The sequence below is a fragment of the Miniopterus schreibersii genome (assembly GCF_964146895.1).
Source record: "Miniopterus schreibersii genome assembly, chromosome: 8".
Taxonomy (NCBI): Eukaryota; Metazoa; Chordata; class Mammalia; order Chiroptera; family Miniopteridae; genus Miniopterus; species Miniopterus schreibersii.
The window spans coordinates 27,180,156-27,193,087 of NC_138109.1; the positions used below are offsets into that span (position 1 = coordinate 27,180,156).

General features: G+C 51.8%; 1 protein-coding gene across 5 annotated transcripts in view; it reads left to right on the plus strand.

Moving 5' to 3' along the window:
* The window catches only part of RNF220 (ring finger protein 220), a 211,548-nt gene extending 200,952 nt beyond the window's left edge, over positions 1-10,596 (plus strand). For all 5 annotated transcript variants that reach the window (XM_081145245.1, XM_081145244.1, XM_081145247.1 and 2 more), the window contains 7 exons: positions 3,545-3,641; positions 3,825-3,911; positions 4,122-4,177; positions 4,311-4,389; positions 8,569-8,677; positions 8,822-8,896; positions 9,613-10,596. In XM_081145245.1, the coding sequence (XP_081001371.1) occupies positions 3,545-3,641; positions 3,825-3,911; positions 4,122-4,177; positions 4,311-4,389; positions 8,569-8,677; positions 8,822-8,896; positions 9,613-9,684 (575 nt within the window). In that variant the 3' untranslated portion in view covers positions 9,685-10,596. The remainder of the gene's footprint in view (positions 1-3,544; positions 3,642-3,824; positions 3,912-4,121; positions 4,178-4,310; positions 4,390-8,568; positions 8,678-8,821; positions 8,897-9,612) is intronic.
* The last annotated feature ends 2,336 nt before the right edge of the window (positions 10,597-12,932 follow it).

Consider the following 12,932-nt stretch of genomic DNA (forward strand, 5'->3'; position numbering starts at 1 on the left):
TATTTGATCAATTGATTAAATTAACACTGATTTTTTTTTTTCTTTTCTTTTCCCCTTCTCAATGACCCGGGAAGAAATGAGTTTATGGGAGAGGGGTCATTTTTATAAAATTTAGACTTGCCTATCATTCTGCACTTAACCCTCTCCTTCTCTCTTGCTAAGAGTTCACTTGGTGGGAGGGTATTTTTCACATTGCCCGCCCTCCCAGAACCAAGACCCACTGTGCTGAGCATCATTGATCACCAGGCTTAGTTTGCCTCTTGGAAGCAGCCCACCCCTGTGTCCACTTTAAGGTGGGACCAAACCTTAACGAGACCTCCTTTGTGACTAAAGGGTACTCTGGGTCATCCTGGACGTCCTGGAGACATCCCTTCCCTGGATAGCAGAAGCAGCAGGAGTGGCAGCTTGCCTATTATCCCCCGAAGCTACATGGAACAGGAGCCAGAGGCTTGGAAAGGAGTTCTCTGTGCCATCTTGCCTCTGAGTACTAGCTTGGGATGTTCCAGCAGCTGAGAATGTAAAATGACTGTGGAGCCTTCCTCTCAAAGCTGGGGGGTGGGCAGGCTGGCAGGGCGCTGTCTGCATAAAACGGCTTTATGGCCGTTTCTTTTTATTATGATTCTGCCAGAAGTCAGCAAGTGACATTTCATTAAGAAAATAAAGTTTAATGTGCTGGGAAGGAGGTTCGAGCAGGCTGGGGCAGCACAGGAGTGAAATTGGTGGCGGCAGCCTGTTCTGAACATCTGTGGGGGTAGGGAGAGGTTCCCAACATCTGTCTCCACTGAGGGATGGTGTCAGGGTCAGAGTAAACTGCTCAGACCAGAGACAGCCCTTTTCCTTGGAAAACAAGATGTGCCGTGCCCTCTATCCTGCCTGACTGGGCAGAGGAGAAGTTTGGCTGGGGGTGATAGGGAAGATTGTGTCCTGCAAGGTTTCTCCAGGCCACAAGCTGATCAGACCTTGGCCTTCCTTCTAACGCAGGGCTCCCAGGACCTATTAGAGCAGCACTTAGCCATTACTGCTCAGGTGTGTTGTATGGTACCTGTTGTGGGCCTGTCAGCTCTGCTGGATGATGCTGAAATCATAGTAGTGAGTTATACTTGGGATTTCAATCTGGTGGGGGACAATGACAATACATGGTAACAAATGTGACTTTGGAGTTGCACAGGAAGGAGCACCTATAGAAATATGTAGGGAAGTCTCATCCATACTCAGCACCTTGAGGGTAGGGATCAGATCTTGAAACTCTGTGTCCTCAGTGCGAAGCCAGGCAGAGAATGAGTTCAGTAAAGGTTGAAAGAATGTTGAGGTGGGAGTTCATTCAGGAAGTATTTATAGAGCAACTACTGTGTGTAGGCACTGTGAGTTAATAGTAGAAGGCATGGTCAAGCCAGCCAGACTTGGCAGGATGAGCAGGCATTTGTTTTGTAGACCAAGAGGGACAAGGTTCTAGGCAGAAATAACACGACATATGAAGGCATGGGGGCAAAAGAAAACATGTAAGATTGGGAAACTACAATAACTATGTTCCATTGGAACATACAAGTCCTGCTCCAGGCCTGACAGGCAATAAAACAAGAGGAAAGGACTTCAGGCCACAGGCTGCTTTAATGTTGAGAAGCTGGGGCTTTGGGCTGCCCTATTTTCTCAGCTTTGCCATGAGTTCTTTGATTTCCTTTTTGTCCACCCATAGGCAGGGCTGGGTAGGGCCAGGCTGAACTGAGAATGTGAGGCTGACTGCTGAGCTGTGTGTACTTGGAGGAAGGGGGGTTGGCAGGGCTCGGGGGGTACACACCGTAAGTGAACCTGATAGCTACATTCTGATTGATGGCGGAGTTTGTCTCCCAAACTGTCAGAGGGTTTATAGAGGTGCCACTCACCTACAAGGCAGGAATTGCTTGTCAGGACACCTGGCCGTGAATAGGAGACAGAGCTGTAACTCGGTGTTTTCTCAGCTTAATGGCCCTACTGCTGACCTGCCTGCTGCCTTGAGTTTGTTGTTGGTGCCTCGAGTATGGAGGTCAAATGAGGACTGTCAGGGAGGGGTGGAGCCTAGGCAGTGCCTTGCCTTTCTCCTTCCCTGATCCTGCTTACCTTTGGGATGGGTGGAATCTTTGTCAGGCCAGAGACTGGAGACAGAAGGAGGAAGAAGGACTTGACAGTTTGGGAAGAAAATGCTTTTGAAATAGGTCTGAAAGATGGAGAACATTCCAGATGGAGTGAATAGCATGACTAAAGTCTTAAGAGCAGGACATACAGTGTTATATTTAAGGTGCAGTAAGTGAGGTGTGGAGTGAAGTGAGGAAAAAAGACCCTAATGATGTGGCTGAGGAGCCAGACTGGATTGTGTACACTGGGGAGCCATAGTTGGTTTTGGAGCAAGGAAAAGAAGGGTCAGAACTATATGGTAAGCAAGATGAAGGAACAGACAAGAGGCTTGAGGACCCATTACAAGACTTGCCACGATGAGAGTATAAGAACCTGAGAGTGGAAAGGACAAGAAGAAATTTTTGAGATCGTCAGGCAGAATTCTGAGCTTCTTCCTCACCTCTTTATGGATTTCCTTCCTGATTCCATTCGTAATAGATTCCATCACTTTCATCTCTTTCTGTCCTAGAAGGGCTGCTTTGTGGCTAATGAGTAGTCGGAGACCACTGGGAGAAGGCAGGGGTGTGGAGGGAGGAGCAGCTGACCTCTGACCCTGGGCTATCAGGAAGAGTGGTCCTGGGAGTCAGAACATATGATAAGCGTGTGGGCCTAGTGTAGCTTCAGCAGCTCTCCCTCCCCATTGGCCAAGAGTCTGCCTGTGGCTGGGCCTGTTGCACCTTGATGTAGTCAGCCGCCTGCCTGTCCCTGCCTCTTCCCAGCCTGGTTGCCTTCATGGACTGCTTTGAGAAGCAGGTGTGCATGCCTATCCTCTCATCTGTCCCCTCCTAATCCCTTTATAACTGCACTTGTCCAGGAATCTGAGCTGAGTGAGGTGGACATGAATAATTAATGTCAGTCGCTTCAGACACCAAATATTTGAACAGCTGCCTGGTGTTTTTGCTGGCAAGGACCTGGCAGCCAAAATCAGGACATCGATTGGGGGTCCCGCTGTGTGGCTCTGACTGGCGTTAGCCAGTCTACTCTCCCTTCTGATGGACTTGTTTGTATGGACCATGGGACACAGGAAATGCCAAGGTTCTGAATGGGGCAACCTTTTAAGACCTGGATTTCTGTTCCCTTCCTGCTCTTCCTAGACCTGGAAGGCAGGTGGACAGGAGGCCAGGCATCTCCTGAAGACCTGACACAGTATTTGAATAAGCGAGTTTATGAAACCACTTGGAGCAGCAAGCAGTGGCTGAGAAGGATGAGTTATGCAGAGTGAAAGTGATTAAAATATCAGAGTCAAGAGCACCTAAGTATCTGACTATATTCCAGGCCCAAGTTTCTGTCTGGGCCTTATCTGGCCCAAAAGTTAACCCCTACCTAGAGGCAACAGAAGAGGCACCCTTGGCTTAGTCTTGTTGGTCCCCCAATCCTCACATCCTGCTTCCCACAGGCTCTGGCTTCGTCATGTGCAGCGGCAAAGAGAATCCGGACAGTGATGCTGACTTGGATGTGGATGGGGATGACACTCTGGAGTATGGGAAGCCACAGTATCCTTGAGGCACTATGGGACAAGGTGGGGCTTGTGGGATAGACGAAGGGGAAAGAAAAGTAGCTAACGCCTCTGGTACTCACCCACCCCACCCCCAGGGTCAGTGTCTCAGTTTTGGCCAGGATTCAACCCTCAAGGCCTACTGCAAACTAGGATCCGTTATCCTTGACCACCATGCCAGATACACAGAAGCTGACGTCATCCCCTGCACAGGCGAGGAGCCTGGTGAAGCCAAGGAGAGAGAGGCACTCCGGGGTGCAGTCCTAAAGCAAGTGTGGGCACAGGCTTGGGGGTGGGATAGAGGAGAGGGATGGGAAGCCTTGAGGCAGGGGTCAACCTGATACCCACCCTCAGGGCTGTCTTTGCCTACCTTCAGGCAGGGGGAGGGAGGGAGGAGCAGTTTTGTGGCCTCTGACCCTGGGCTATCAGAAGAGTGGTCCTGGGAGTCACTTTTTTCTTTCTCCTTCCTTCCCTCTAGTGGCGGCCCTCCCAGCACACGCATCACACCTGAGTTCTCTAAATGGGCCAGTGATGGTAAGTCTTAACTCAGGTTAGGAGTAGTAAGGGGAAAGCAGACATCCTTTGGGTAGTGGTGGGACTCAGGCCCAACCCCTCACCTGTGCTGCCCAGTCTGGCCAAAATATGAGTTGTCTCTCTATCCCAACAGAGATGCCATCTACCAGCAACGGGGAGAGCAGCAAGCAAGAGGCCATGCAGAAGACCTGCAAGAATAGCGACATTGAGAAGTGAGTGGCCAGGAGGTGGGCCCCTGGGATAGCAGTTCAGTGGGAAGAGAGGGGCCACCAGGAGTCTTCGCCCTCCCTTAGTCCTGCAGCCCTGGGCACAGCTGACGGGCCCAGCTGGTGCTAAGCATGACTCTGAATTCATCATTGGGCCACGGCCCTGGGAGCCTTGGTGAAGGGAGGAGCAGTCTGCCTGCTGCCTGCCTGTGCGCCCGCTACAGCGGCCTCCACCCGGAGAATGTGATGTATGGCCACCCAGCCCAGCCGGCACACTTGATTCATCTCCAGTTTCTGTTTCTTAATCGGGAGCTAAATTGGTTTCATTTTTCTTGTCCCGGGTGGCGCTCGCAGTGGGTTTTAGGCAGGAGCATTGGGTCTCATCACTTCTGGTTGGAATTTTTGGCCTGGGTTCTCTGGCAGGGAAAAAGGGGATCCCTTAGCACTTAACCCAGGGCTGGGCAGTCCTGGCCTGGATCCCCAGGAGCCAAAAGGACTTGAAATCAGCTGGGCACCTTACTGCCTTTTCAGAAACCCAAGCAAGGCCAGGAGAGGGCACTCTGCAGTTCAGGGTGTCTGGAGCTGCTGCCTTTGGCCACTGCTTAACTCCCCACACCCATCCCCTTCTTCCACTGGGGCTAGGTTGCCTAGGGTTAAAAGGCAGCCTCTTCATTCTAGGACCAGTGTTCCATCTTGCCTCCTGCCAGGAGAGTGGATTGCAGGACGGTGCAGGGCCGGGTCGGTGGCCCAGGGTCACCTCCCATTTGTTTCCCTCCATTTTGTGTTGTCATAAATTCATTCCAGCCCGTTGTGGTTGATCAGTTTATCTCGGCCGGGGCCGCGAGTGCTGCTGGCATGATGTATGGGCCGCGGCGCAGGGCCCGGCTGCCCATGAATCACTGCAGCTGCTCTGTGTCAGCACCGGAGCAGGCCGCACGGGTTCGGTGCAACCAGCTCGGGGAGGGGGGAGGAATGACGTATGGATGTTTATTTAATAATTCTCTCCTACTCCAGCTGAGCGGGGCGGGCGGGGCCATAAGGGGCGCCCACCCTCGTCTGAAGGGGCTGCTCATAAATCAGAAAGACAAGATCATTAATCAGGGATGGCGCCCGAGGGGGAGGTGGGGGCCAGAGCCAGTGGCCATCCATGAAGGTACTACCCACCCAAAACTGGGGGAAGTCAGCATTTCTGTCCCACCTGTGTGAGCACAGGCACCAGTAGGCAGGGCTCTGGAATGGGTTGGGGACTGGCTCAGTCATTGGATCTGGGTCTGCCTAGGTTGTGACCCTTTAGTCCCCATGACTTTTCTCTTCCTTGTATACAAATGGTTTCCCACCCTAGATCTGCTTCATAACCCAGGGAAGGAGGAAAGCAGGATGCCATGGCTTCTAGGATATTCTCCACCCTATGCCCTGGAGGGGCTCAGAAATAGCTCACAGCCAACATGGGGCAGGCTGGAGGCAAAGACTAGAGGCCTGGTATATACTGAGCAAATCCAGGATAGGGTGGACTCTGGAGTTAGATGTGGCCTTGCAGCTTTTGGAGATGGAGTGGGAAATGGTTTTGTTCTCTCCTGGCCCCATCCTTTTTGCCTTTCCAGTTCTAGCTCATTCTCTGGTTTGGGGGTTGAGAGTTTTCTACTCTGTGGTAAGCTGCCCCTAGCTCCATGCCTTAAGTTTCCCCATCTCTTAAATAACCACAGAGGACCAGGCAAATTCCCAGTCTGGTCCTTAGAGAGGCAGGGAGCATAGCTACCCATCCTTGTCTCCTTATCAGGAATTAATAACAGTCCAGATGAGGATGGTACATATGGCATTGGGAGGAGCCAGTTGTGCAGGTGCTTGTGTGGAGAGAAGTGGCGAAGGCTTCCAGAGCTGGAAAGTTGAATGGATGTTGTCAGTGAATAAGCCAGAGCCTTTCTCAGCTTCCCTGGAGAGAGGCAGAGCAGAGAGACTCATAGACCATGGAATGATGGATCTAGAGCATCCCTGATAGAGGGATACAGACATCAGGAAGTCACATTGTTGCTAGTACTACCCTAACAGAGAAAGGTCAGAGATCAGACTTTGTTGCTGTCTGTGGAATGTTACCCACCATCTTGCCTGCACCCCACATTACCATTGGACATGCTCAGCAAGGACAGACCACCTGTAAGCTTTCAAGCTTTCTGAGCCAATTGTCTACCCCACACCTGCAGAACACACCATCCTTAGGAAATTGTCCTTGCCCATAACATACCACTCTTGTGATTCCACCTCAGACCACTCTTTGCCTCCCCGTGGAACATATCTTTTAAAGCTCAGTTTTTACCTGTCACAGCCCTCTTCCAACATCCTCCACAACTTCCCATTGCTTGTAAGACAAACTTCACTTTCTTCCAATTGTGGCATCTGAGGTCTTCCCGGATACAGTCTCCTTTCCCACTTTAGCACCTTCTGCTTACCTACAGGTAAGCCTTCCGGCCAGATGGGGCTCTTGGGCCTGTTGGCCTTTGTTCAACTGTGTTCCCTTGGCCTGGAGACCTGTCTCCCACTGGGTCTAGTCAGTGTAGAATAGTGGTCAGTCACACAGTTACTGGTTGATCGCAGAAGCAGTCTGCCAGGGTTTAAATCCCATCTCCCCCACTCTGTGAACCTTGGGCAGACTACTTAATGTTTCTGTTCTGCTTTGGTTTCTTCCTGTATAAAATGGGAATATTATAATCTCCTCATGGGGTTTTGTATGGTGTAAATAAGATCATTTTCAATCCCTCAGTACAATCCCTGGCATTTAGTAAGTGCTTAATAAATTTTAGCTTCTATTTGTATTATCATTATTATTCCCCGAGGCCCCTCTCCAGTACCATCTTTTCTATTCCTCTAGGAAGCATTCTTCTCCCTCTGTGAGCTCCTCTAGGTTCTGTTCACTTATTTTAGGAGGGGGGGGATCACTCCTCGAGATAGCCCTAGCTATTCCCTGTTCAGTATTGCAACCCAAAGAGTCTTCAAGAGGTTGTAGGGACCTTCTTGTGCAGGGCTTGGACAACAGGTAAGGATTACTAGGGCATTCGATGTGCCTCAGAAGACACAACAAGGAGCCCTTGAGGCAGGCCAGGCCTGTACCCCCGGGACCTAGATTATGTGGGACTCATCCAGTCCCCTTATCTCTCACTCTCTCTGGGGTTTGGACTGGCTCTTTATTCAGCAGATGTTTGTTCATACTCACGTGCCTAGTGTGGAGCTAATGTCCATAGTCAGTATTGTTGGAATGAGTAGCCTGCCCTCAGGGAACTGAGTCTAGCAGAGACAAAGACATTTGTAGTTATATTGCTATGGTGGAGCCCAGTACAGAGGGTGGAGGCAGCAACCAATGGTGGTGCTGGCTGGAGAGTTGGAAAAGGCTTCTGGGAAGAGGTGGGAACTAGGCCTAAACCATGGGATGGAACTAGTAAATTAAAAGATGGCTATTATCCAGAGGAAGCAGAAAGTGCGCAGAGGCCAAGGGAATAAAAACAGTAGTGTAGGGGGTGAAACTTAGTATTTTGGTGTGGATAGAGCTTAAAGTATGTGGCAGGGTATTGAGAAATGTGGCTGGCTGGAGATGGACCAAGGAGGCCCTTGTAAGCTTGTGAGGAGTTTGGTAGAGCTTTACTCTGAGGGCGACATTGAACTGTTGGAAGTAGAAATGGTCAAATTTGTAAAATTCTAGGTGCTGGGAGAATAGAGTGGAATGAGAGGGCTGGGGGCAAAGAAGCCATGCCACTCAGATTAGCGAGTAATCCATAGAAGAGATCGTGAGAACCTGGATGAGTGATGGCAGAGGTGGGAAGAAGTGAAGAGATTCTAGAGTTATCAGGAACTAGATGACCGATTTTGGATGTCAGAGGGATCGCTTCTCAGCCTTTTGACTAAGATCAAGTGGATGTCAGGGGTAACGGATGGTTTCAGGAAGGAATGGTTTGAGAATGGTTCCCAGGTATCTAGTTTAGAAATCCACCAGGATGGAGGTAGAGGAACTAGGAGGGTGAGGAGTTCAGGTCTGCATGTGGAGTTTGCAGATACAGGATATGGGCAGGTAGGGAGGGGGCAGAGGCACCTGGAAGATATTTGTATTTGTGGTTCTGGAATTCAAGGCAGGTGTGGGCTGGAGGTTCAGATTAGGGATGCCAGCCTGCTGCCTGCCCAACTATGCTGTCCTCTTTACAGAATAACTGAAGATTCAGCTGTGACCACATTTGAGGCCCTGAAGGCTCGGGTCAGGGAACTTGAACGGCAGCTATCCCGTGGGGACCGCTACAAATGCCTCATCTGCATGGTGAGAGGAAGGGAACCTACGGGTGCCCTTGGTCAGGCTTCAGTGCCCCCTAGGGGTTGGAGAGGGTCTCTGCACTGTGATCTGACCTCTTTAGAGGATGGGCTAGCCTCAGTGTGACCCCTTCTCTGCCCACCTCCTCCCTAGGACTCATACTCGATGCCCCTAACGTCCATCCAGTGTTGGCATGTGCACTGTGAGGAGTGCTGGCTGCGGACCCTGGTGAGGTGGCATGGGGGTTGGGGAAGGGTGGCTGTTTTGGGTACTGCCCAGATGTCCTTGCTTATGCTTGAGCCTGCTTTGGGAGAGGGATGAGGAGGGACAAAGGGGAGCAGGAACATAGAACACAGCCAGAAGCCAGGATCCCCACCTCCCCCCAAGCTCACCACATTGTCACCTTCCCCCTCTATGGGTTCATTGCCTGTTCCCTTCCCTCTACCCCCACCCCCCAGAAGGCCCACTGTGTCACACATATTATTCAGATCCTGGGTCAGAAGGAGACTGGGTGTGGGTAAGCAGGACCAGGGCCTCAGCCCCTCCCCCTCCCATTACTAAGCTCCCTCTGCTCCTGCCCCTGTTCTTCGCTCGGGAGCAGCCATTAAAATGTCGCCCGGAGACAGCAATAAAAGGCCCGGACGTGGGCTCTGTGTCCTGATCAAAGGCCGCGTGTAATCTCGTTAGGGCCTCGGCAGCCACAGCTGGACCCAGCCTTGTTCTCATTACTGGGGCTCCTGCTGCGGGGCTGGCCAGGCGGTTTGATCCTGGCATCCCCCCAACACAGGAGCGTGCTTGCCTGCTCACAGAGGCTGCCCATGCATCCCCAGCCTAGGCTGACAGGACCAAGGTCCCAGCACGTGACTGGTACAGGCCCAGGTGCTCACATGAGCAAGCATGCAGCACTGTGTGCATAACCAGAGCCCTCCCTGTTCTCCCTGCAGGGTGCCAAGAAGCTCTGCCCTCAGTGCAACACCATCACAGCACCCGGAGACCTGCGGAGAATCTACTTGTGAGCTAGCCACCCTAGGCAGGCCTTGCTTCAGGCAGCCTGCCTGACTGCCTCTGTGATGTGACCCTACCCCTTGTACATACTTGCACACAGGTTCCCTATGTACATACATGCACACACACACACGCACATACACACACACAGGCCTCTGGAGCCAGAGTGGATGCTTAGGCCCAGGCCTTGCCAGGCTCCCACCAGGATTGGGGACCATACCTGTTCCAGGTTCTGTTCCCAGGGTGGGGCAGGGAGGTGTAGGTGGGGTGGGTAGCAGGGCAAAGCTCCTGAGATCCAGCCCCCAAACAGACTGACAGACATGCAAACACCAGACTGAAGCACATGTAATATAGATGTGTATGTTTACAATGTTGTGTATAAATGGGATAACTTCTCACCCTCACCCCTCCTCTCCCCTTCGGTTGTATGATTTTCTTCTTTTTTTAAGAACACCTGGAAGCAGTGCCTCCTCAGAGCTGGCTGGGGGCTCGGCCCATCCACCTCTTGGGGTGCCTGCCTCTCCCTCTCCCATGGTGTCCCTTCCCTCTCCCATGTGCTCGGTGTTCAGTGGTGTATATTTCTTCTCCCCGACATGGGGCACATGCCCCAAGGGACATGATCCTCTCCTTAGTCTTAGCTCCTGGGGCTCTTTATAAGGAGTTGGGGGCGGGGGGGGCACAGAAATGGGAACTGAGCTACAGCAGGGGCTGAGATTGGGGATGGATGAGGGTGCTCCTGGCTGCTCAGCCTTCTGCCAAGAACCACTGCTGGGATTAGAGCTGCTGTTCCCAGGGAAAAGTGTTGTCTCCCTGCCCCTCCCGTGGGCCCCATGGTGTGATGCTGTGTCTGTATATTCTATACAAAGGTACTTGTCCTTTCCCTTTGTAAACTACATTTGACATGGATTAAACCAATATAAACAGCTGCTGCCTGTGTGTATGTGTGTAGGGAGGGACAGATGATGATGGGTGTGGACAGAGGCAGTTAAGGGGTTAATTCCTGGCAGCAAATGTGGGGGAAAAGGACTTGGCTATGGGCGCATAAAGCAGTGTAGGGTTGGTCTGCTCAGGGACCCTGGAGCACTACATCGTGTGGGGGTGGGGCTAGGGACCTAGACTTCTGACTATTGATGGGTGGGGGCTCCAGGTTAATTCCTTATTGATGTGGAATCGTCAGCTCATTAATCACAGGAGAGGTCAGAGCTTGGGGGTACAGAGGGGATGCAAGCTCTAGCCCCCAATCTAGGGCAGGAGCAGCTGTAAGCTTGGGTGAAAACAAGCCCCAAGCCTCTGTCCCTTTGTAGTCCCTTCAAGCAGGCCAGGAACCAAAAATGGAACCACCATCACAGCACCCCTGCGGCTTTTTTCTATTCTCCAACCTAGCCCAGTATAGCTACTGCCTGGGTCCTCAAATGGAAACAGTAGAAACCCCTATTATCCAAGATGGACCCTCAAGTCCGGCAGCTGAGGCTGGGCAGCTAGCACTGGAGATGGTGCTTTGTTAAGTCATCCCCACAGCTGCCCACTGCCTGTGAGTGATCAAGATCTCACTTGGTGCTTGGTCAGGCCAGTGTTCAAGGCTGCAGATGAGTACTTCCCCACCACAGAGCTTGTTTTGTGAAAATAAGATTCTAAAATTCAAGACCCCAGAGTATCTCCATAACTCCAGATTCCTTTTACTTACAAATCCTCACATGCCAGGTCTACCCTCCATCTTCCCAAATCCCCTGCCTTAGATACACCAATCTCTGGGATGCCCACAGTGCATTCTACAGAATCGGGTCCAGTTGGTAGCTCCTGCCTCCAGCACCCAAATCACCCTGGTTGGAGTCCACTGGAGGCCCTTCAAAGCCCCATGCCCAACTTGATGGCTCCAGATGTGCTGAACACAAGGATCCTGAGGCCCAGGATTCTAGGGGAATGTATGTGGTCTGTCCAGATGGAATAGCCAGTGATGGCTAAGGGTTTGGAAAACAAGTAGGCAATGCCCAGTTTCCATCAGGCTGGCTCCTTTCAGGTCTCAACTCTCCCCTCTCCCTGCCTTGGACTCAGTAGGTCCTTGATAGCTGGTTACTCCCACCCTGGGGGCCATATGTTCTCTAATAGGGGATGTTACCCCAGAGTGAGGTCCTCAAGCTCACCCTACTGTGGGATTCTTGAGCTCCATCTCATGACACAGGCAGCACTGCCACCTGTTGGCCATGGCTAGGAATGCAGCCACACAGCATAGGACTTAGCTGCCAACAATCCCCAGAAGTCCCAGAGGACTACCACCATGCAAGTAAAGCTGGCAGGGGGTCCATCAGCCCAGAGACTATCAGGACTCAGCTCCCACCCAGAGCTATCCCAGCCATCTCCTTCACTACCTGACAAACTTTCAAAGCTCATCACTACCCCCCAAGTCCCTTGATCACCACAGTAAGCTCAATCAACAATTATTTATTGAATACCTACTATGTGCCAGCATTGTGTAGTAGTGAATTGTACAATGATAGGTGATACAGAACTCTAAGGTTAAAGCCACCACTCCTGCCTAGACAGAATCCAAGTGGAACTCTCAAAGAGATGAGGGAGTTTGTTTCAGCCACGTGGCCCCTTGCACCCTGGTGCTGGTCTTTAGGGCTCCTGACTTTACCTGTCCCAGCTCCCATATGGTACTGCTGTCTTCATTCTGCTCCCCTCTATCTGCCCATTACATGCACACTTTGTAACCTTCCTAGATCCAGTGGCTTTGTGGCAAAGTGTGGTGGACCTGGGCAGGCCTGCCACCTCTGCATTCTCAGCTCTCTTAACTGCTTCTACCCCAGACTCCCTGGCAGAAAGGTCAGAGAGGCCTCTGCCTGAACTGCCAAGTGGGATCCATAGGTATGGTGCTTGATGCCTTGGGGCTTTGCCCTTCCAGGGCCTTGGGGCAGAGATCACAGCCCCTGCTTCAGCCTGATCCTACTGTCTGGCACCTCCTCACAAAGCTCACTTTCCATTCAAGGAATCAGAGATCAACCCTGGGGCTCATTATCAACCCCCCACCCCCACCTGGTTAACCCTAACAGCCTAAATGCTACAGGAATCAGCAGCCTCACTGCTACACTTGTCCAAATACAACCACTATAAGGCTCCTGCAGAGACATGCCCAGGCACTGCCCCCGCTAGGATCCTGGGATAAGTAGACCATCAGTCTCCCAGGACAGGGGCCTAAAGGAATTCTACTTGGGATATCACCAAGTCCCAAAGGGCTGAAGGACCCCATCCATGAATATAG